General features: G+C 38.9%; 1 protein-coding gene across 3 annotated transcripts in view; it reads left to right on the forward strand.

The window, feature by feature from the left end:
- LOC136877208 (sodium/hydrogen exchanger 9B2) overlaps positions 1–26,153 on the forward strand; it is a 186,316-nt gene that overhangs the window by 46,752 nt on the left and 113,411 nt on the right. For 2 of the 3 annotated variants that reach the window (XM_068228763.1, XM_068228761.1), the window contains exons 6-7: positions 19,787–19,893; positions 20,083–20,184. In XM_068228763.1, coding sequence (XP_068084864.1) covers positions 19,787–19,893; positions 20,083–20,184 — 209 coding nt within the window. The remainder of the gene's footprint in view (positions 1–19,786; positions 19,894–20,082; positions 20,185–26,153) is intronic. The other variant, XM_068228762.1, reaches the window with a different exon arrangement.

Consider the following 26,153-nt stretch of genomic DNA (forward strand, 5'->3'; position numbering starts at 1 on the left):
GAAGTACGTACTTACTACTAGAGTGGGTGTGCTTCCTAGCACGGTGTAAAAACCTGCTAAGGAATAACTCAACTTATGACAAAAAGGGATGAAAGCTCGGTGAACTTCCTGAGGACAAGAAGGAAAGGAAGTGGAGAAGATAGGAAGAGCTTCAGATGGTTTGAGCAGGGAGAGGAAGGTGGATGAAGGATGGTGATGATGAGTCGTATTAGCCCCAACTTGGAATGATGATCAAAACTCTTACTAATAACAGAAAGCGTATTTTAATATTTGCTCCCAGTTGAAATGTGTCATTCTGTTGACACAGACAGCTCAGTTCGTCCAAGAATGCTATTTTTGGCCACAACTTTGATAGGCAAACAAAAAGTTCTTTTGCAACAGACAGACAGCTGTTTTGTTTTTGTTTTGCCAAACACAAGGGTGCTTGTTGACACAAATAAGATTTAGAGAATTGGAGTATACAAGATTGTAGGAAATTTTTCCACCTAGTTCTGAACAAAATTTAAGATTATACATACCGTATTTACTCGTGTATTAGACCTCCTTGCGTATTACACCCCCCTTAGCTTTTCAAGATGAAGAAAATGCAAAAAGTAAATCTTGCATACAAGACCTCCCAATGTAATTCAACAGAGAAGCAGTTTCGAAGACGGTACAAGTCTTATTGCAGCTGTGATGACATTGCATAAATTTGTGAATAGTTTCATTTGTATGACCCACGCAATGAAAACACGCGTCAAAGTCATGTGGTACACCTGTGTTTCATAGTTAAGAAATGTCCGGCTCCGTAACACAGGCCTACTGCAGCTCTGATGGCGTCGCACAAATACGTGAATAGTTTCGTGTCTGACCCACGCATTGCAAGCATGCATCAGTCATATGTTTGTAATTAAGAATACCCGCCAGCGTAATGGTTAGCACAATTAGCTGCCGCTCTCAGGAGTCTGAGTTCGATTCCTGGTACCATACTGGCAGAGATTTACAAATGGCAGGCAAGTTGATATGCAGTAAAAATGGTACATGTAACTTCCCTCCACTGCGGGTGTGTCTAAAAAGAGCTGCCATCACCTTGGGGTGAAGAAACGAGTATACTTTAATTGAGAAATATTCAAGGTTGTTGCTATTATTAGTGCAGGCGAGATCATTAACAAAGTAATCATTTAATATCTGCATACCTGCCAACCTTTCCAATTTACCTGGAAACTTTCAGTTTTTTAACTTTTCTTCCGAATTTTAAATGACCGCGGTGGAAAAGTAAACACGTGCCACACCTCGCTTATCGCCCTGCCAGTATATTTGCTTGCAGTACCTTTCTATTTTAAGATGACCTCTCCACTGTATTTATCTTATGTCATAAATAACCGTGCAGCTGCGATAAGAAGCTGATGAGTTTCGTAGCGGCCTGGGTGACCGCACGTCCATGGTTTGAAGCAGTCTTCACTTGATAGTGCTGTGTGTAGCAATGAGTCAGCGTGCAGGTACTTCGGCGAGTGTCCGAACATGTGATGCAAATTATGAAGGAACAATTACCGAGTGGTTTGAAGAAGACATGAGTGATGTGCACGATGGTTATAGTGAAATAGAGAGTGATCACAATACCGATACTGAGACTGAAGGAGAGGGAGAAGAAGATGAAAGTTCCGCGCTACTGCCTGATGATTCACATTCTAAGTGTTTTTATGGTAGAAATAGGTACAAATGGTCGTCTGCGGAACCTCCACAGAATGTGCGTACACCTCGTCACAATATCGGGATTCACCTTCCCGGTTTGCGCCCTTCAGCTCGAGTTGGAAACAGTGTGGATCCTGTTACGGCATGGACACTAATATTTAGTGAAGAAATGGTGAACTTACTAGTGCGATGGACAAATGTGAAACTCAGTGCAATGAGAAGTAATTACCGAAAGTCTACCCGACCAGAATTACAAAATGTTGACGCAGTTGAAATGAAAGCTTTTCTAGGCCTTCTTATTTATTCGGCGGTTTTCAAATCTAACAAAGAGGACATCGCTTCAGTCTTCGCAGCTGACGGTACGGGCCGTGAAATATTTCGTGTTGTGATGTCAGGTACAAGGTTTTCCATTCTCCTATGCAGCCTGCGTTTTGACAATCCTGAAGACAGAATGCAGCGGAGAGAGACAGATCCTATTGCACCCATATCTGAGCTTCTGAATATGTTGATTCAGAACTCTCAAAGGTGTTACTCCATTGGCACAAATGCAACAGTAGATGAGATGCTAATTGGTTTCAGAGGTCGGTGTAAGTTCAGAATGTATATTCCGAACAAGCCTGAGAAATATGGAGTGAAATTGATGTTCCTAACCGATTCGAAAAATAGTTATTTGTACAATGCATATATTTATGCAGGGAAGGACACTGATGGAATAGGTCTTTCAAGGGAAGGCAGAAAATTTTCAAAGCCAACTCAGGCAGTTCTTCGTTTATCGGAACCAATACAGGGTACAAATAGAAATATAACAGCTGACAATTGGTTCACCTCAGTGGAGCTTGTTCAGGAGCTGAGGAAAAGGGGACTCACTTATGTTGGGACAGTAAGAAAGAACAAGAAGGAAATTCCAACTAACTTCTTGCCTTCCAAGCAGAGAAAGGTCGGTTCCTCTGTGTATGGCTTCACGAAAGACATAACTCTTCTCTCACACGTTCCGAAAAGAAACAAAGCTGTTTGTTAGTATCCTCTATGCACCATGGGAAAGCAACTGATGCGGACACGGGGAAGGAAGAGATGATTCAGTTTTATAATTCTACGAAGTCTGGAGTAGATACTTTGGATCAGATGTCAGCCAACTACTGCACAGGTAGAAGAACAAGAAGGTGGCCGATGGCAGTCTTCTTCCGTATCATCGATATTGCAGCTGTGAATGCGAATATCTTGCATCAGTCCTATCGTGAGAGCCTCCAAATGACCAGGCAAGATTTTCTGAAAGAACTTGCTGCTCAACTCACTAGGCCACACATGATAAGAAGATTATCAAATCCCAGGATCCCAAGAGATATTCGAGGCGCTATCTCTAGAATTTTGAGCATCCCTGCGGAGCGTATCAACATTTCCGAGGAGAAGCTTGAAAAATGGATAACTTGTCGTCTGTGCCCACCAGCAAAGAAGAGAAAAACATATTACAAGTGCTACAGATGTGAAAAACCAGTATGCTTTGAGTGTACAAGGAAGATCTGCTTCGAATGTGTTGAGTGAGAGTAACATGGAGGGCCAAGTTCAGTGCTTGCAATTTCCACCCCAACAAGAGATCAGTCTAATGTGTCATTAATTTTCAGTGCAGTGGTTATAAAACATCTTTAATACCCAAGTTAGGGTCAATTTTTGTTGATAGTGTAAAGGATATGTGTGTGTTTAAATGGAACAGTGTATTCTGAATAACGAAAATTGCTGCGACTGCAATCTGAAGGTATGAGTGTTATACAAATTAACAAATGGAAAATATTTTGTGGTTTTGGGTTCAATAAAGTGTAATTATTCAAATAAAAGCAGCTAGCAATTTATCTCATTAACCGTCCCTTCCGTAGTCAAATTAATTTTCATGCGGTCTCAGTGACCTCACGTCCATGTTGATGTCACTGAAAATGTACGTCAATAGTTAAGGGTTAATTCTTCCTATTTTTGACTAATATAACCTCCAGTACGGTCAATACACTTCCCCTAGGATAAAGGATAAATTCTTATGTGTTTGTGTAATTTACTCAACCTCATTTTCAAGCGTATTTATTGATGCTTTATTTCACGAGTGTATCGTCCGTCACCTTCATGTATCGTGTTTTCTGCTCGCTACAGCAGCACGAATGCTTTACGGTTGGGGACTCGGGATGGCAATCGTCCTGCAAGTAAGAGGCTAGAAAAACCTAGCGCGCGCTGACGACTCTGTTAATCAGAACGAAAGAATGAGTTTCTTATTGTGTGGTTCGCGCACTATTAACATTGTTTCTGTGCATAATTTCTTTGGAGTTGTAAGCCACGTATTTTTTCTAGCGGTTCTGTGCTTTTCCCCATGTCAAAGTTGTGTGTTAATAAGGTATGAGACATACTGATCTGTTTTGTATGTGGTAGCTTCTCGTATTTCAGTGCTGTTTTGTTCATTCCTACTTCATAATTTTAATGAGTTGAATGTATTTCAGGGAGTTGTGACAGTTTCTGGTATTTTCTCTTCACGTTATGGCCAAAAATCATAACAAACGTTATCTCCAAATGTTCAGAGACACCTAAAAAATTAAATTTCTATTCATTTTACAGACTAATAAAGGAAACTATTATGTGTTTTGTTGCGTGTGTCGGTGTGGTATAAATACAGTGGAACCTCGATATCTCAAATCACTACATAAAATAAATTTCATTGTAAAGTCCATATTGTCGTATGTATACTTTTAGGTTAAGTCAATATTCCACTATCCCACCTTTACAATACCATAAGTTTATTGTCTATTTATTTAAACAACATTATTAACTATGACGGGACATGTTTCGTCTAACTTGTAGACATCATCAGCCGTAAGATATTTAAGAAAAAGCACAAAAAAGACAAGGACACAACAACACGTTAAAATAAATCGGGTTGCCGAACACGTCAACCAAAATAGCGAGTATGTTCCAGATTGTTCCAAGTACGAACATTCAAAAGCTGTTGATGAACAAAATGAAAATCATACACATGAGACGATAGAGTAAAGCTTGTTGTTAAAGTTCTTCTTGAGGATGCCGTTGACATGCAGCATTCAGGTGCGTCGGCAAAAGCTGATAATGAAGTGCATAATGTTATTTGTAGCAGAAAAAAGACTATCAACGAGCATGTGTAGGGAATCCAGGGAGAAGATGTAAAGAACGTCATATTGGTGCAAGGTTGACATTTCTTATTAAAACTAGGCGGAATATCAGATAGTATGACATACGTAAAAATACAGTGGACGGCCCTAGAATGAGAATAAAGATTGTTATAAAAATTGAAAAAATTGAAATTAAGCAAGCTTTTATGATATGAAAACGAAAGAATGAAAAAAAAGGAAAATTGTGGCACATCTGATTACTTGCATGTTTTTTTTTTTTCCTCTGCCTGAGGATGAACTATGGAGGACGTGTGTGATGGGAGCCAGTGTGAGGGGAAATTAGGGGAAGGTTGGAATCAATAGACAGGGAGCGATCACGTGGAAGCTTGTTTGAATGTTTGTCGAAATAGGAACTGTTGAGTAATGCCTCAAAAATTACGTTCATAGTTTCTGAAATCTCATTTAAATTATGAGTGGGGTTGCGTTTTTGATTTATGTTAATATAAATGTTTTCTAAAACGTTAAGTAAACTGTCTTTACTATGAAAACAAAGAATTTTTAGGGCCTTTTCTATGGAAGTGAAGAAATGATTGGACTCTGTCATATGAGTGCTCATGGCGGAGTATCTTTCATGTTGGACGGCGTTGACATGTTCTTTATATCTGATAAAAAAGCCTCTTTCAGTTTGCCCAATGTAGCTCGCAGAACATTGATTGCAATTCAACTTATATACACCTGATTTATTGTATTTGTTCATAGTGTTATTGATTTTATGGTGGTTGTAAAAGAGATTAATGTTATTGTTAATTGTTTTACAGGCAATGTTGACCTTATGCTTCTTAAAAACATTGGTAATTTCATAAATCTTATTATTAGTATAGGTGAAAGAGGCATAGCTGTCTGTTTTTCTTTTTGTTTCTCTCAGAAGGGTTGAACTGGATCTGTTGACAATTTTGTTGACTATCCTGTTAATGAAATGCTTACTAAAACCGTTTTTACTCGCTATTAAGCGAATGGAGTCCAGTTCTTTTTTACGATCTGCATCAGATAAAGGGATATGGTAGGCTCTGTGGATCAAACTATAAAAGGTTGCTCTTTTTTGAGATTCCGGATGTATCGAAACTTGCCGAATGGTATTAACAGTTTGGGTGGGTTTCCTGAAAATAGTGTAAGAGAATTTATTGGAGCTGTTGTTGATAGTGATATCTAAGAAGTTTAAAGAATTATTAACTTCAACTTCGGAAGTGAATTTGATCCATGGATTGATTTCATTTAACTGTTCGAGAACGATGTCACCGTTGGAAATATTATGATCTATTATGGCAAATATATCATCGACATAGCGCGTCCAGAATACAATACCTTTAATTTTATTGTGAATTTTAGAATTTTCCAAATGGTCTAAATAAATTTCTGCCATTATTCCTGAAGCTGGGGAGCCCATAGGAAGACTGTCCTGCTTGTAAATTTTACCATTAAAGGTAAAAAATTATTGGAGGTTTCAAATTCTAAAATATTTAAGAATTCTTCAATTTCTTGTAAGCTTAATTTTCTGGATGCGCTGTGTCGATGATATATTTGCCATAATAGATCACAACATCTCCAACGGTGACATCGTTCTTGAACAGTTAAATGAAATCGATCCATGGATCAAATTCACTTCCGAAGTTGAAGTTAATAATTCTTTAAACTTCTTAGATATCACGGGCAATGGCTGAGTGGCCTATTAAGTGGTCCTGAGAGTCGGGATACCAGTTGCTATGGAATGGGAGTGGGCATCTCGGACATATTGTGAGTCATGGCCCTCCTTGTGCTCAGGCGGCTAGGACTATAAAATTCACCGGTGGTCCATAACCCGTTAGAGGAGAGATCCTCACTTGGACTATGTGCAAGTAGGGTAGCATCCTGCTTCATGAATTTACTGAGCTCAGAACATTTTAAGCAAGCCTCGGACCTATGGGAGTAATGGAGTCCCACTCCCATTTGACAGACGAGAGACTCCTTGGAAAAAACTTGTATTTACTTTAAGCATAGTCTCAACTCAATACGGAACCTAACAATGAAGTTTATTACTTTTAATGGAAACAACTTGGCGAACAAAATGGAATTCGATGGGAGCTATCAATATTAATGGGGCTTATGGAAGAAAGAAGGTAGAACTGGCTGTGTCAGCAAAGAGGATGCATCTGGATGTGCTAGGAGTAAGTGATATTCGGGTAAGGGGAGTTAAGGAGGAAGAGATAGGAGATTATAAAGTGTACTTGACGGGTGTTAGGAAAGGAAGGGCAGAGGAATACCATTGCACGCAACATAGTTTCTGTTAGGCACGTAAATGAGCGAATGATGTGGGTAGATTTGTCAGTTGGAGGAATTAGGACAAGAATTGTGTCCGTGTATTCACCATGTGAGGGTGCAGATGAGGATGAAGTTGACAAGTTTTATGAAGCATTGAGTGACATCGTGGTCAGGGTCAACAGCAAGGATAGAATAGTGCTAATGGGCGATGTCAATACGAGAGTTGGGAATAGAACTGAAGGATACGAAAAGGTGATTGGTAAATGTGGGGAAGATATGGAAGCTAATGGGAATGGGAAGCATTTGCTGGACTTATGGGTTTAGCTGTTACGAATACATTCTTCAAACATAAGGCTATTCACCGCTACACATGGGAGGCTAGGGGTGCCAGATCCATAATAGACTATATCTTAACAGACATTGAATTCAGGAAATCTGTTAGGAATGTAGAGTTTTTCGTGGATTTTTCGATGATACAGACCACTATCTGATCTAGGGCTAGGGTAGAGAAAGTGAAATCTGTCTGCAAACGAATAAGGGTAGAAAATCTCCAAGACGAGGAAATTAGAAGTACATGGATATGATTAGTGAGAAGTTTCGAGCAGTACACAGTAAGCAGGTTCAGGATATAGAAAGTGAATGGGTGGCATACAGGGATGCTGTAGTAGAAACAGAAAGGGAATGCCTAGGAACAACTGTTGTGTAAAGATGGGAAAAGGCGAACATCTTGGTGGAATGATGAAGTGAGAGCATCCTGTAAACATAAAAAGAAGGCTTATAGAAATGGCTCCAAACAAGAGCTAAGGCAGACAGGGATTTGTACGTAGATGAAAGAAACAGAGCAAAACAAATAGTTGTTGAATCCAAAAAGAAGTCATGGGAAGATTTTGGTAACAACCTGGAAAGGCTACGTCAAGCGGCAGGGAAACCTTTCTGGACAGTAATAAAGAATCTTAGGAAGGGAGGGAAAAAGGAAATGAACAGTGTTTTGAGTAATTCAGGTGAACTCATAATAGATCTCAGGGAATCACTGGAGAGGTGGAGGGAATATTTTGAACATCTTCTCATTGTAAAAGGAAATCATCCAGGTGGTGTTGCGAACAGCCAAGCTCATGGGGAGGAGGAAAATGATGTTGGTGAAATTATGCTTGAGGAAGTGGAAAGAATGGTAAATTGTCATAAAGCAGCAGGAATAGATGAAATTATACCTGAAATGGTGAAGTATAGTGGGAAGGCACGGATGAAATGGCATCATAGAGTAGTAAGATTAGCACGGAGTGTTGGTAAGGTACCTTCAGATTGGACAAAAGCAGTAATTGCACCCATTAATAAGCAAGGGAACAGGAAGGATTGCAACAACTATCGAGGTATCTCATTGATTAGTATACCAGGCAAAGTATTCACTGGCCATCTTGGAAGGGAGGGTACGATCAGTGGTTGAGAGGAAGTTGGATGAAAACCAGTGTGGTTTGAGACCACAAAGAGGCTGTCAGGATCAGATTTTCAGTATGTGCCAGCTAATTGAAAAATGCTACATTTCGTAGAAAGCATATGACAGGGTACCGAGGGAAGAGATGTTCACTATACTGGGGGACTATGGAATTAAAGGTAGATTATTAAAATCAATCAAAGGTATTTATGTTGACAATTGGGCTTTAGTGAGAATTGATGGTAGAATGAGTTCTTGGTTCAGGGTATTTACAGGGGTTAGACAAGGCTGTAATCTTTCACCTTTGCTGTTTGTAGTTTACATGGATCAACTGCTGAAAGGTATAAAATGGCAGGGAGGGATTCAGTTAGGTGGAAATGTAGTAAGCAGTTTGGCCTATGCTGACGACTTGGTCTTAATGGCAGACTGTGCCAAAAACCTGCAGTCTAATATCTGGGAACTTGAAAATAGGTGCAATGAGTATGGTATGAAAATTAGCCTCTTGAAGATTAAATTGATATCAGTAGGTAAGAAATTCAATAGAATTGAATGTCAGATTGGTGATACAAAGCTAGAATAGGTTGATAATTTCAAATATTTAGGTTGTGTGTTCTCCCAGGATGGTAATATAGTAAGTGAGATTGAATCGAGGTGTAGTAAAGCTAATGCAGTGAGCTCGCAGTTGCGATCAGCAGTATTCTGTAAGAAGGAAGTCAGCTCCCAGACGAAACTATCTTTACATCTGTCTATTTTCAGACCAACTTTGCTTTACGGGAGCGAAAGCTGGGTGTTCTCAGGATATCTTATTCATAAGTTAGAAGTAACAGACATGAAAGTAGCAAGAATGATTGCTGGTACAAAGAGGTGAGAACAATGGCAGGAGAGTACTCGGAATGAGGAGATTAAGGCTAATTTAGGAATGAACTCGATGGATGAAGCTGTACGCATAAACCGGCTTTGGTGGTGGGGTCATGTGAGGCGAATGGAGGAGATTAGGTTACCTAGGAGAATAATGGACTCTGCTATGGAGGGTAAGAGAAGTAGAGGGAGACCAAGACGATGGTGGTTAGACTCGATTTCTAACGATTTGAAGATAAGAGATATAGAACTAAATGAGGCCACAACACTAGTTGCAAATCGAGGATTGTGGCGACGTTTAGTAAATTCTCAGAGGCTTGCAGACTGAACGCTGAAAGGCATAACAGTCTATAATGATAATGTATGTGTATGTGTTTTATTTAGTTACCATAGGTTTTTCTAAGTTGGGTTTCCAAATTGTACCTAGTTATACATCCAAACAGTTAGGTAAAAAGAAAGTGTGATTAATTAAAAACAATTTATTTTGTAATACTATTGAGTAACTATGAAACTACTCTGTGTATAATTTTAAAACTACGTGAGATTTCACTTGGGTGCCAGTCCTTGATTCGTTTTAATATCTTGTTTACCTCTGTTTCTGCTTATTTTATTTTGACCGTATACTTGTAATTTTTCCTTTTACCTTCATATTTTTCTTATTGGACCAGCGTTGTTTTGGTTCATGTTTCGGGGTTGCCAAGGTCTGCATGGATGAATAGATGTTATAGTGTGTATAAAGTTGTTTTAGGGTTTTATTGTGTTTGCCCGATTTGACTTTGTGGCTGATGATGGCACATATCTGGTGCCGAAACTAGTACCTCATTTGAATGATATGTGATTCTTTCACATTAATAAATATCTTTGTATTGAATAGGAGGAACACTCGTAATTTTTAAATATTGTAATTCACCTATTTGATGTTCGACTTGTGCTTCCAAATGCTCCAGGATGGCAAGTGATAGAATTTTGTAAGTCACGGGTAGCAAAAATATTCCTCTGTAGTTGTTGATGTTCTTCATGCTGCCTTTTTTGTGTAATGGATGGATCAAAGCTATTTTCCAATCTTCGGGTAGGGTCTCCTTGTTCCAAATTTCTTCTATTTGCTTTTGCAAGATATCAAGTGATTCCTCTGGGGCATATTTCCATAGTTCTGCTACTACTGAGTCTTCCCCCGGTGCTTTGTTATTTTTGAGACGGGCAATGTGGCGCTTGATTTCATCTCTGTTGGGTGGTCTGGAATCTGGGTACCTGAGTAAGGGTTCCTTGGTCTCAATGGCGCTTTGCGATTTAGAGCAATTATGTAAATTCTTGAAGTAATCTGCCAGAATGCTGCAATTTTCTTCATTTCGCCAGTGTGCCGTCCTTCTGCTCAAAACATAGAGATGGTGGTTTATAACCAGTGAGTTTGCATTTGAAGGCTCTGTAGTACTCTCTGCTTTCATTCTTCCTAAAATTTTGTTCTATCTTTTCAATGAGAGATTTTTCGTATTTACGTTTCTCAGTTCTGAACACCCTAGCTGCTTGGGCACGTTGGGTTTTGTAGGTTTCCCAATCATTTTCTGATTTCGTAGAGTAGTACTGTTTCCACGCATTGATTCTTTCTTGCAGGACTGATTCGCAGGTACCATTCCACCAGGCATGCTTTTTGTTTCTCTTGATTTCTGCAACGTCTTTGGCGGCCTCAACAAGGAGACTTTTGGCGTTGTTAAAGTCACAGTCATTTGGTCTAGCCTTCTCCTGGAACTCCTCGACCCTTTGCCGAAGTTTATCATTGTCGAAGCGTGTGATCTGTTTGGTTGTCTTCCTTGTGTTTGCGGGAATTGGTTTGAATTTGATAAGAGACATATAATGATCTGAGGCCACATTGATGCCTTTCTTTACCTTGACATTCATAATCTCAGGGCTGTTTCTCCTGGAGATTGCAACATGATCAATTTGGAACTCTCCGAGAGCTTGGACGGGAGAACGCCAAGTCATTTGCTTTCTGGGTAGATGGCAAAAGTGGGTCGACATGACCTGCAGGTTGTGATTTTCGCAAATGGACACCAGTCTTTTGCCGTTGGGATTGGTTCTTTTGTGAGCAGGGTAATTTCCTATAACTTTCTTGTACTTCTGTTCACGACCTAGTTGGGCATTGAAGTCACCCAAAAGAAACTTGACATGGTCTTTGGGGATTTTGTTTAATTTTTCATCCAGTAGGTCCCAGAAATTATCAACTTCGTCTGGATCAGACTTGTTCTTATCGTTTGTAGGGGCATGTGAGTTAACTAGGGCGTAGGTTTTGTTTGCGCATTTAATTGTGATTATAGACAATCTGTCATTCACAGGTTCGAAATTTGCAACCGATTTAAGGATCTTGGTTCTAACAGCAAAAGCGGTTCCAAGCATCACAGCTCCATTGAGGATTCCTCTTTGCGCTTTGCTCTTGAAAAATCGGTAGCCTTCGGATTCAAAAATCTCTTCATCTGGGTACCTTGTTTCCTGTAGGGCCATCTATATATATATATAAAATAAGAGTTTTGTCTGTACATTGCTCAGAAATTGAAAAGAATGGTCTTTCTGTATCGGTCATGTCCACAGTAAGAAGAAAATGCACTTTTTACTTTTCCGTAATTTCTGCCTGTCTGTCTGTCTGTACACGCATCACTAAAAAACGGCTAAAGAGAATTTAATGAAAATCGGTATGCAAAGTCGGGGAATAAGTCGCTACCATCTAGGCTATATATCATTTTATTCACGCTGTGTGAAATGGTAGCTTAGGGGAAGGCCAAAAATTCAATTCTTAAATATTTGCATTATTAGTGGCCCTATCGCAATGAAAATTGACATGCACAGTCGGAGAATGAGCCTCCACAATCTAAGCTATAAATCATTTTATTCACGCCGAGTGAAATGGTAGTTTCGGGGAAGGCATAAAGTTTAATTCTCAAATATTTATATTATTAATGGTCGTATCGATAAATACTACATAACTAAAGTGATATAGAATTAAATTTCCGACCATTTATTCCTTATACATTTTTACCGTACCGGCTATGATAACACAGATATTCATGAATTTGTAATTGTTTTGCTAAGTCCATACCAACGCCGAGCCACAAGAAAATGGGTTAACAGAATTTTATGAAAATCAGTATATAGAGTCGGGGAATAAGAAACAACAGTCTAAACTATAAACAAATTTATTCACCCTGGATTGAATTATATTTTAGGGGAAGACGCCTAAAATGTAATTTTTAAATACCTATGTTATTGGTCCTATCGAAAAGTATGACATAACAAAAGTTAGAGAATATATTTTCCGATCATTTATGTTTTATTCAGTTTTTTTTGCTATTTGTTTTACGTTGCACCAACACAGATAGGTCTTATAGCGACGATGGGACAGGAAAGGCCTAGGAGTGGGAAGGAAGCTCCAGCATTTGCCTGGTGTGATAATGGGAAACCACGGAAAACCATCTTCAGGGCTGCCGACAGTGGGGTTCGAACCCACTATCTCCTGGATGCAATCTCACAGCTGCGCGACCCTAACCGCACGACGAACTCGCCCAGTTTAATCAGTTTTACCGTACCGATTACGTTACATTACATTGACCATTGTTTGTTGTGATGTTCTTTGTCTCTTACGCTGCCTCTCAACTCCGATAGATGGGATTACTAGTGCGTACCGAGTATAACAGTCTAACTGAATATTGGCGGGAAATAGCTGGGGAGTTAGAAAACTTTCTTCTTTAGCATGCCATTCTTCTGGTTCATACATTTTCTGATGCTGTTGGTACGTAACACACTGGTTCATCGTAGTATTCCTGCTCTTCGATCCCTACTCTGACGCGCTGTTTTGAATGAGCAGTGTGCATACTTAAGGCAGAGGCTCACGTAGTAGTAGTAGTAGTAGTAGTAGTAGTAGTAGTAGTAGTATGGCCTGATCTATGATAACAATTTATGCCTATTAAAATTATAGCACCACTCAAAATTCAGCCCTGAGAAGAGCGTTCACTAAGAAAAGCTTCTTCCTCTTCACTTTTATTCTATTCTGCATTTATGTTATTCCAAATTCTCCTCTGGCTTGGAAGAAAAATTTGCCTCCAATTCAGATAGATTTTTCCGCCGCCAGTGTACTGTAGTGAATTAAGACATCGGGTACTCCTAGGAAACAGATTAGTAAAAGGGCATAGTTTTTGCCCTGGGAGTCTCCACTAATTGACGCTCTCCCCGCCGAAGAAAGACAAAATGTGTTCACGGATCACAGCTGTCTGCGGCTTTGATCATTCCAGCTCTGGAACTTTGGACTGTTAGATCGACAGTGTAGTTCTGTTCGTTAAAAGTGAGAAAATGTGTGGTTTTTCATTTGATCGGTATTTCATATGAAAGCATTGCATTTAATTGCGGCATTCCTACTGACGTCATTGTAATGACCTATGTTCATTTCAGTTGGGAAAACCACTAAGACAGTCTTTCTGAGGATGTAAAAATGCAGCTGGGGAGTGAGTGTCTACTATTATAATGAAAACTCCTCAACCTGATTATGACTGATGGTAGGTAACCGGGCCTACATTTACAATAAAAATTCCCTAACTCAGTCTTCATATGAGAAAATACGTTTGGTGACTTCCCCGTCGCGTTTCTAGGGTAACGTTAAGAGCTATGCAATTTAATACAATCCTTATGAACCCTAAAATCCTCACAGCCAGAGCATTGCCTAAATTACATAAGAAAAACACACTCATACAGAATTCTGTATACAATGTAAAATTCCGTAGTGAAGCACGGGTCATCAGCTAGTCCTTTATATAATTTAGTTCTGCTTCAAGGTTCTTGGGTGTTAGAGGGATTTTTAAAGCTCTGTAAATTAAACTGTGAAAAGTGGTCAATTTGTGGGAGTTAGGATGTAGAGAAGTATTTTTGATTGTTAATGGGGTGTGAGTAGGTTTTCTGTAAATTTGAAAATCGAAGTTGCCATTAATATGAGTTACTGTGAGATCTAGGAAATTTAAGGATCCACTGACTTCATCTTCCTTGGTGAATTTATTATTTTGGTCTAGGTTGTTTAAATAATTTAAAATATCGGTACTATTATTGAGATCTTTATTGATTATTGCGAATGTGTCATCTACATATCGAAGCCCTAAGCTAAGGCCTTTTATTTTATTATTTTATGTTGTTCTAAAGAATCCAAGTAGACGTCGGCTAAGATGCCTGATAAGGGATCTTCCATAGCTAGGCCATCTTGGTGGTAAATTTTACCATTAAAAGTGAAATAGTTGCATTTTAGCAGAAAATTTAGGATTTTTATGAAGTCTTCTAATTCAAGCTTGCTGAGGTTGCTGTGTTTTGCGAGAATGTCTTTGATAATATTTACAGTTTCCTTTGTTGGTACATTAGAATACATATTAGTAATATCAAAAGAGCACATAATTTGATTTGGTAGTAAGGTGAATTTTTTTAAAATTTTGAAGAAGTCTATTGAATTTTTTAAAGGGGATTTATTGTTAAATCTGTAATGCCTTTTTAGAAAATAGTGGACATATTTTGAGGTTTTATATGTCGGACTATTTCTACAGTTGACGATTGGGCGTATGGGTGTGTTTTTCTTATGTAATTTAGGCAATGCTCTGGCTGTGGGGGTTTTAGGGTTCATAAGGATTAGTTTTTGTTCTTGTTCATTGAGTAAAAATGTGGAATTCTTTAACAGTGTTTTTAAATTTCGTTGGATTCTTATTGTGGGGTCTTTATTGACTATTGTGTAAGTCTCATTTGTGAAAAATTCTTCCGTTTTTTCAATGTAATCTTTCTTATCTATTAAAACAGTAGTCCCTCCTTTATCAGCTTTAGTTACTATTATGTTGTTATCTTTTATTTTGTTTTATACCTCTTTAATTAACAGTGTTTTTATTTAAGCCTTCAATTAGTGTTGGAAGTTTCTTTTTTATCTCATATCTAGTGTCATTTTGTAATTCCAGAGGGAGTTTTGAAATATTTGTCTCGACTTCTGCTATGGTGGTGATAACATCGTTTTCTTTTTGTATACTAGGTCAATTGTGTTTTAAACCTTTACCTAAAAGTTCCATTTCTTTCTCTGAGAAGCTTGTGTTCGTCAAGTTAACTACGGCGGGAGAGTTGTTGAAAGAAGGAACCCTTTTCTTTAAGTGTAGGGGTGCTTGTAGTTGATTTTCTTTTAAGTGTGCCAGTTTTTTATCTAATGTGAACTGTTTCCTGCTTAGTATATCATGTAATTTATAATCAACATGTGACTGAAATGAATTCCATTCTATAGGGTTCACATATTGCAACACCGGTAAGTGTAGTTTGTGCAGTTGTCAGTTTAAGAGCGACTTCTTCTTATAGAAAGTTTTTATTTCATCCTTAAGCCAGATTTCATTAGTTTTGTTTTGGGTTTTTAATAAGTTATGAGCTGATAAGTTTCTCCTTTGGACATGTCTTAAGAATCTTGGTACTAGTTTTAGTCTCCGACATTCTTTTAGGAAAGCTATATCTTTATTTAAACTGCTAATCTTAACCTTCAGGTTGAGAAATTTGTTTAGCATATAATAGGCCTGGTTGGCTTTTACATTACATGTTATAATTCTCATGTTAGGTCTGTATTGAAATGTACGTAAATACAAAGTATGTTATAAGTGTTATTATTTTTTTAATATCCACCTATTCAATACAAAGAGATCTTTTTTAGAAATTAAATATTATTATAAAATGTTAAGGGACATGTTTCGTCCATATTAAGGGCATCATCAGCCTCAAACTCAAACCTGTATGGTGAAAAATCAGGATCCTGATAGCTCTTACAAGTTATAAAAAGAGGATATCAATGTAGGTGTCTGTCCAAACATAAAAATTATTAGAATGTCCTTGGCTAAAATCGCAGTATCAAGCTGCATGTCAAAAGTTCACACGATTATACTTTCCGGAGCGTTGAGTCAGTGCGCCCAAAAAAACTTTTTGGGGGTAGAGCAATAAATAGCTCAATCTTTATAATGAAACAGAAATGTGCCTCATTGAATACTCCTGTTAGAGGATAAGAAAAAGCAAAGCTGATAGACTGTTAAAGATGCCAATTTTGTATGTTGTGATAAGACAACAGCCCTCTTAAGTGGCTGTTCAGCTGCCTATAGTCTATTTAACTGGCTGAAGGAGTGAAAGTCGAATGCGTTACAATAAGATAAGTCTTCCTTAAGTAGCTGTGGGAGCAAGGAAAAAACATTAGGTTGTCTATAGACGTATTTATCTTGCGTAAAGGAGCGAAAGTCGAAGGTAAATCGACGCTGATAGAGCTCTTTGGTGTAAAGTCTGTAACAAGAGGAGAGTGAATGCTTAAGAAAGGTGTTTTTGAAGAGAATGTGGGTTTAAAAAAAGAAAAACATGGAAAATGTATGAAACACTTACCCTTTCGTCTGTAAAGATGTAAATCAGTTATGGAAAGGTTAGTTGAAGAAAAACAACGTTATGTGTAGGTTCATTCATTTCTTTGACTGTTATGGTGTTAAACAGTTTCTATGGTAGCATTGAATGACTGACACTTGTGCTTCTAGTATTGTATCGATGTGAGATTGGCGGAGGAGGGTGTGGCGGAGGGGAGGGGGTAGGCATATACAGGCTCAACTGCACGCAATGCAACGTCTCTTATATTGGTCAAACAGGCCGGAGTTTTCAAACTAGGTACTTAGAACACTATAATGCCAATAAGCACAATAAATTTTCAGCTATGAGCTCCCATATGAAAGAAACAGGACATCACTTCACAATGATAGAAAGAGACCTCACAATTATTAAAAGAGTAGACAAAGGGAAGTTGATGAATGAACTTGAAACCATCTATATATTTTTGGACCAATACTACAACAAAAATGACTTAATTGAAGTCAAGAATCCATTATACGAAAGTTTACCCATATTATTGCAAACTCTAAATTCGAAACATAAGTACATTCTTAAAAATCTTCAATGAACATCTTCTAGAACCTCCACTACTTTAACTAACTTGACTCCCTTCATGTCCGCCCCCGCAATTCTCCCACAACCCAACACTACTCCCTCCCTGTACGACCATACAAACTTCTTGCAACCAACAACACATAAACTTAATGCCCCGCCTATCACCTAAGCATTCACTCTCCTCTTGTGACGATAAATACGTCTATAGACAACCTAATGTTTTTTCCTTGCTTCCACAACTACTTAAGGAAGACTTATCTTATTGTAACGCATTCGACTTTCACTCCTTCAGCCAGTTAAATAGACTATTGGCAGCTGAACAGCCACTTAAGAGGGCTGTTGTCTTATCACAACATACGAAATTGGCATCTTTAACAGTCTATCAGCTTTGCTTTTTCTTATCCTCTAACAGGAGTATTCAATGAGGCACATTTCTGTTTCATTATAAAGATTGAGCTATTTATTGCTCTACCCCCAACAAGTTTTTTTTGGGCGCACTGACTCAGCGCTCCGGAAAGTATAATCATGTGAACTTTTGACATACAGCGTGATACTGCGATTTTAGCCAAGGACGTTTTAATAATTTTTATGTTTGGACAGACACCTACATTGATATCCTCTTTTTATAACTTGTAAGAGCTATCAGGATTCTGATTTTTCACCATACATGTTTGAGTTTGGGGCTGATGATGCCCTTAATATGGGCAAAACATGTCCCTTAACATTTTATAATAGGAAATTGCTAAGAGCTATTTCTGCTTTTTGTCCGCTCCTTTTAGGCGTATGCTTTGAACTGTTACTTTCTAGTTAAAATGGATTGAAAACATTAATCTCGTAAGTAGCTAAGAGTCTGTTATGCTGCCTAACCGATCACAGGACATTTTTGGAATGAAAAAGAATGGGACTGTGTGGAACATGTGCCATCTTTAGTGAAATCTGGATTTACTTTGAGGTAATCTCATATTCCATTTCCCAAAATGTCTTCTGTCCCATGGCATGGTAGGTAGAATGATTCTCGAGGTGGATGTTCAGTGCTATGTTTGTTTGTGTTGACAGTTGCTTCACACAATACAGAAAGCGGTTTTGATATTCTACAAATGTAAGGTGATTTCTGATAAATCATTTTTTGATGTGTTTAATATTGTGGTGTTCAGTCACACTGTCCATCCTCTGTGCCCGGGCATTTTCTGAGCAACTTAGTGCACAAACACACGCAGAGAATCAACCTTGTACTGATTGTGATAAACCTTCTGAGGGAGTACTAATAATGTTTTCTTGTGTAGCAATGACCTCAGTCACGGAGTGAACGTTGTTCACCATCACTACTCGCACTTTTCTCAGAAGAGCTTTCAACGTTACTTGGGCATTGCGAACAGTTTGTTAAATATTTTGTCCTGATCTAAACATGCAGTCAGTGTGATAAGCGCCATCTTACCCACCACATGGCTCTTTCAACAACGTAAACATTAGGTTGGAAAAGTATGAAATTGAAGCATAAAAAAGAACAACAATAAGTATAGCATGGAATAAACAAAACCTTCAGCAATGCGATTCTATAAATCAAGACTGCTAGCTAGTAACAAGTTCTAAAACATACTATAATTTCTGTATGTTTTTGTTTAAGATTCGTATGTTGAGGTTGAGTGGGACTTTGTTTCAAGTTTTAAAATATGAAGCCCGTTCAGAAAGCAAATGAACTTGGCAAATACAAAGTCTTAGCAGTTTCTGATAAGCTGTATAGTGGTTTTCTTCCTAAGCCATTTTCTGCACAGTTATTGGTCAGCAGCTGTTAGTTTGCAAGTGTGTTGGGGGTTGCAATTATCGAGATGTTCAAATAATATAACTTCTATTTCAAATTGGGAGAGTCTGTGAAGATGTAGGGAATGATGAAGACATGATTATATGCAGTGTTATGAGCATTTCAAGGATGGTTGAGAGTCGGCACGTTCAGGACAATCCTGAAGTGCATGAAGAGAGGGTTTTACTCATCGTTTGACAGTTCCAGAACTAGCAGAGGAATGGAACATCTTGATATGATCGTGTAACAGAGAAATGTGTCGGAGAGCTTAAAGCTCATTTCATAATTCCTTCCTGAGGGCGGTAGAGACCTTTGAGTTTCCATCTGTCGGATCACGGTAAGGAAGATCAGAACTTCATAAAGACTGGTGATGAAAGAGTTTTATGGATACATCAAATAAAAAATACGATCATAACAGTGATGTGTGGCTGGTCATGTGGAACGCGAAAGTGTCGTTGATGGTCTTTTCTGACATCAGCGGTGTTGTGAACCATGATTGGCTACTCTAGGTGAAGTCCTGAGATGTTTGAGAAAAAGTGCAAGGAGGAATGGAGAACATCGACCTAACGTCCGCTAGCTTTAGGTATTTTGGTTATTTTTGAACAGGCTTTGAGCCCTGCCTGTCTAAGACCAGAGTGAATCAGTGAGTATGTTCTCATTCTTTGTCTGCAGGTGACCTCACCCAACAAATCTTACAAGGTCCCTTAGAGGTGGTGATTGGCCTTGTCTTTGGAATCACTTGGGGAACTGTCATCGTGTACGTTCCACATCGTAATGATGTAAGTTTTTATAAACACTATCTTTGAAAAAAATTGTAATTCAGGAAGTTGCTGTTCTGCTCGCTCTGTCATCAGCTGCTCTGCGGAGGCCCGTCTTTTATAGGGAAGACGGGTCCGCGTGTAATAAAGAGCAGCCGCACAGTACCAGGAGATGGGTGAAACCTCTGTGCTTTATTAAATTGGTTGCAGGACATGGACATCAAGTCGTGTACAAGGAAATTCAGATACACGATCCTGCCCTGGAGAGGACGGAAAAACTCTCTGACTGATTATACGAGGGTGAATCAAAAAGTAAGTTACACTTCCCAGTTATGGCCGTTATGAAACCACCTACACATAAGCAACATGGCTCTGACAGCATACAATGTAAGTTCACTTTTCCACATAGTCCCCAAGAGATGCCAAACATTTCTCGGAACGGTCAACCAACTTTTCGATTCCGGATGCGTACAAATCACCTCCAATGCAATGTAACCACCTGGACACAGGTGCTTTCACCTCCTCATCATTTCGGAATTGTCATCGAGATCCTTTTTTATTTTACCAAACACATGATAATCACATTATGGAGGATGTTGCAATACCTCCCACTTGAATCGCTACAGCAGTTCGGACGTTTGGTGGGCCGTGTGAGGTGTTGCATTATCGTGCAACAAAATCACACTGGTGCTCAGTTTTCCCTGCCGCTTTTCTTTAATTGGCTTATGCAACCGGTTCAACGTTTGACAACAGGAAGCCGAGTTGATTGTCATGGCTTTCGGCATAAATTCCAAGTGCACCACGCCCTCCATATCAGAGAATACTGTCGTCATTACCTTTCCTGCGGAAGGTTGGACCTTGACCTTCTTTCGTGGTGGTGGTGTGGTGTGTACCCATTCCATCGATGTGTCTCTGTTTCAGGGGTGAAGTGGTGGACCCATGTTTCATCCCCTGTGATGTTTTGCCGCAGAAATTCGTTGCCCTCCATAGAATACCGTTGCAAAAATGCCAATGATGATTTGAAACGCTGTCCCTTATGAACAGACTTGGGACCAATCTTTGACACAGTTTACAAAATCCAACACACTGCGATACAAAATGTTCAGCATGTTGGCAATTTCCTGCAATGTTTTGCACTGATTCTCTCTAATGATTTCTTCCACACGGTCAACATTTGCAATGGTACTGGACATTGCGGGTTTGCCTTCACGATTTTCGTCCGTGAGATCCGTTGTCGAGCGTCTAATTGCTTACACCACTACACAATACCTGGGCGAGAAATTGCACGGTCACCATATACTGCAGTGATTTCACGATGAATGTCCGTGCAATTAAGCCGTTTAGCGTATAGAAATCTGAATATTGCATGCACCTCCAATTTGGAGTGAACATCCAGTTGACGCGCCATTGAACCTAGCGCACTCTGCACACACATCACGATGGCATACCACACCAAGCTTCCTATCGAACGTGTCAGCAGTTACTGTAGCTTGCTCCGCATTGGCCACAGTGCTCTTGAGTGAGCTAGTGTAACGTACTTTTTGATTCGCCCTCATAAATACAATGATACTATAAATAGTCTGTTGAAGGTTTGTATGAGGAGAGCAATCTCAGGAACTACTCAACTTCTGTACCGAGCGAGTTAGCCGTGTAGTTAGGATCGTACAGTTGTGAGCTTGCATTTGGAAGATAGTGGGTTCAAGGCCCACTGTCGGTACCCCTCAAGATAGTTTTCTGTGGTTTCCCATTTTCTAACCAGGCAAATTCTGGGACTGTACCTTAACACATTCACTCCCACACCCGATCATGATCGGATTAGGTTGCTTGTGTGTAAAATACCGTGTCTGACCTTAGCCAGGTCTGAATTTGGACCAACTTTTTTTTAGGTTCAGATATACATTAGGTGACAGTATTTCAGTTTGCTGGTAGATGAACATTTTACTGCAACTTGGAGTAAGTTTGTGCATTATGGAATGAGTGATCAAAATAAACTTTTGGCAATCTCTGAAGTGCACAGTTGCAATTCAAGTGGCGTTGAGTTATGAAACAAATAATCATGACAAGTAAAATATCATACAAGATCTTCTTGTGAAGTTGTGTACAAATTTTCAAATTTGTAGGGTTTCTAGTATAAGAGCGATACTAAGTTAAAACCGTGTGTTACATGTGGCATCTAAACATCGCTGGGCTGCATGAGAAGTTGGCCACGGTTGTTTCCTTCCCACTCCTAGCCCTTTCCTATCCCATTGTCGCCATAAGACCTGTCTGTGTCAGTGCGACGTAAAGCAAGCTGTAAAACAGAAACAGTAATTCTGTAACCGGTAAAGTTGATTTCTTCTAGGTTATTATAGGCTGCTTCGAGGTGTGCGACATACCATGTGTGTGCATTACCAGTGTGAGGGGCCAATGACCTGGATTTTGGACCCCTTTAGATAATAAGCATCATCACAGTAATTAAGGCATTGTGAATTGGCTCCATTGATGGTTTTGGTTTCACAATCATTTTTTTCATCATCATTCGTTTTAGATTCTAGTCAGTGGATACATTGTGAAGTTTTAATTATCATTTTGTTTTGTTGCACCTTGTACCACTACAGACCGATGACCTAGCTGTTATCATCATCATCAGAAGTATGCCAGTAGAACATAACCTAATCAACTGACATGCACCAGATATCTGCCTACAATAGATAAAATGACATCTCAAGACAAATCAGTAGCCACATTTCAAAGATTACGACAATTCGTAGCCTGCCTACTTTACCATGCACTAATCTACACATAAAACAGCTCTGGATCAGTCAGCAACATAAAGGCAGAAATACCTGTAATGCACTAAGGCAGATCATCATAACTTGTTTTCTGCACCATCTCAATTAATGTGGCTCATGTCGAAGATTCAATCTCTTTATGATTCATACTGTCCATATTACTCGTAAATACAATGGCCTATAAACTTCTTGTTTACGAAGCCTGTATTCTCAAGATATACACGGTGCGCACAAAGTCTGTATACCCCTATATTAAATTAATCTCAAACTGACATGATTTAAAAGTACATATACTCATTATTAATTTATTTATACTTACATCTCACATCTTAGCAATCTAAAACATCCGTATGTGTCCCTCCATGGTTTCTGCGCAGCTGAATACACTGCCATCTTCTGATGCTCATATTAAGCAACATCCTTGGGAGGTCACTGGCTGGAAAGCTTCACGCACCGCATTTTTCATATCATCAATTCCAACATACCACTGCTTCCACACCCGTTCCTTGATGCAGCCCCAGAGTGCGTTATCAGGTGTTGTTAGATCAGGGTTCCTTGGTGGCCATGGAACAGGAGCTGGATCATTGTCCGATTCTCGACCGATCCAGCAATTCCCAAACACTACGTTCAGGCCTTGTCGAACAGCCACTGGGAAGTGATCCAGCGTCCCAGCGTGTTGAAACCAAACAACGTGTAAGATTACCGCATTTTGCAGCTGCTGGATGAGCCAGTCATTAGTCATCTGTTCTGATTAACAAAACGATTTAAAAAATATGGGCGAAACATGTGTATTTCCATCATTCTGGGCCGTATCATGATGTCAGATGGGTTTCGCTCTGTTACAAGTGAACTATGTAGCATGAGTGGAATGTAATTTTTTTAAGACTTTATTGGCGAAGTACTATATAATGTTTTATTTATTATGACCTAACCTGTACTGTTATTTGTAGAGCATAAGATAATTTAATGACCTAACCTGTACTGTATAATATTGTAACATAGGCATTTGTAAATAGTAGAATTCTGTTCTATAGTTCCTGGAAAGATCCAGAAAGTTACATAACGTTTTTACAGGGTGTGTTACTTTGTTGGTATGTGTTCTAGAAAATGTGTTCTGTCTATTCTGGAAAAATACGACTTTCGCGATCATGCGTATTCTAGGGGTTAGTCAAAGTTCGCGATCGAAAGTAAGGTTGTGATTGGTGAGTCTAGGTGGCGATAGGGAACTCGTCCACGCTGATTGGCTGCCTCCAAGGCAGTGTTGGAATCAACCTCGGGTAAGCACTCTTGAATTCCATTCCTGCTAAAATTTCCATAATGTTCCGATTTGCTTTTCATACAGGATCTGCCCTAACCTCGCCTAGATTCACCAAATTAGTTACTTATTACGCCTTAGTTTTTCAGCTGAGCTTACCTGTTTGTTTCCGAGGCATTCCCATTCCTTGTTTCACTAAAATATGTATATTGTAGTTTAATATTATTTCCCTTGGGGTTTGCCTCTGGTAGTTCTGTATCACTTGAGGTACGCTAGACTTTGGATAACCTGTAAATTGCATTGTACTACTGCATTGGTAACTAGATGTATAGTTGTTTTGAAATTTGAATTTACCCTGCTACAAAATAAGCTATGGATACCACTGAACTTATAGCTCATAACTTCGAATGTATTTGTAAGATTATTTTGTAAATAATATTTTTCAAATCTAAGGATCACGGCCATTTATTTCGGAATCCGCTATCTAAGCCATGTCCATGCCTTTGGTAGGTTCCCAGCCCTTCCATCTTCCCGTTTTGTCATTCACTAGTTGGCCCTACTGATAGTTACGTACTTGTTTTGTCGGAGATCCGCGTAATGCTAGCTACTGCTTTTCCGAGTGTGTAGTGTTTTCTTATATTGTGTATTGTACTCTTACCTTCCCCTTCTAACTGTGTTTGTGCCTTGTTTGGTGTTACCCCTGTAGTCTGAGGTAGCACGCTCGATTTCTTGAGAAAAAGTGTGGCTTTTTTTAATCCCCAAAGTAAACATTGCAACTATGGGAGCTGTGATAAATCACACATTCGTCAGTGGACACCAACACCTCATTCCGGCATCCCCAACTCTGACGCAAGTTTTTGTACGCATTTGTAAGCTTTATTTACTGTATTAAATATTAGTTTATTTACATGTTAAGCAATATGAAATAGTAATAATAATAACAACAAACGTGTGCAATAAGGAAAAAGGAAATAAATACAAATAAATATAAATATAATTTACAACATTTAGAGCCATTCCATGGTCACTGAATTACAAAGCAGGGGTATGAATAAACAAACATAACAAACATGAATACTAATATTTAAAAAGCAAAAAGCAAGTCATCTCCGTACAAACCATGAAAGCCATTGGAAGGGTGGAAGGTGAAGGCTTCCACTATCCATAACGTTGGCACTTGGTGGGGTGGAATGGTTAGCTCTACGCATGACCGCCTTTGCCCCCCAGTAGTTAACCTGGTACTCATTTATCATACGCAAAACATTCCTTCCAAATTACGTTAAACCCCTGTCATTATTATTATTATTATTATTATTATTATTATTAAATTACAAATGGGAAATATCCCGGTGGCAACGGTCACTTACAGTAATGTAATAATAAAGTTAACATAATTACCCAACCGCTATGCAGTGTGCGTCTCATAGCTATCGAGATGGAATTTGTAATGTACTATGTATCTGTAGAGCCTATATATAAGACTTTTTACAATTACCTCTAGAGTGAATTTCAGCTGTGTGACAACACTAAAAAGACTATGGATTTCAAGATTGGTATTCCTGAAGAGGGTTTTCTGCACTTTCCCATTTTCACACATTGATTCAAGAGTCTGTATTGGCTTGTGACAAAACCACTGTATTCTTCCGAAAACCACTGATAGGGACAGGTTTGGTTGTGATCCACCGAAAACCACTGATTGTCGCAGGGTTGAGGAATGGATGGCCGACGTGTTTCATATTGTAGTTATTCATTTAAATCGTGATTATGATGATAGCTCTAATTACATTAAATCACTTGTTTAAATTTGTTAGTTTCATACCCCTTTTTATCTTATGCTTTCTTTAACTATCTCTTTCCCTCCTCCTTCAGTGATTCACTCCAGACTGCAGCACAAGTTGCTGGTTCAATATGCCTAAACTCTCTTCGAGGTCTTTCTGGCCACGTCATTGTGACGTCACCGGCAACTTGGCTACGAATTATGTAATGTAACATCCTGTGGTTATTATTCCTTGCTTTTCAGTGTTATTTATGTTTTCTATTATCTATTATTGAGTTTATGTTCTTTTAAGGCTTACACAATATTTTCCCGTTATTTGTTTATTATGGGTCTGTAATTTGAAACTAGTTTCTTTCAGTGTTGCGTTTTACTGTGTTATTCGCCGCGTATTACTATGCATACATGGAGCAGGACTACTCGGGCTTAACATTACAAGTGGTAATAAAGTGAAGTTAAACCATCATTACCCTACAACTAA

The sequence above is a fragment of the Anabrus simplex genome, chromosome 7 (genome assembly GCF_040414725.1).
Source record: "Anabrus simplex isolate iqAnaSimp1 chromosome 7, ASM4041472v1, whole genome shotgun sequence".
NCBI classification, from domain to species: Eukaryota; Metazoa; Arthropoda; class Insecta; order Orthoptera; family Tettigoniidae; genus Anabrus; species Anabrus simplex.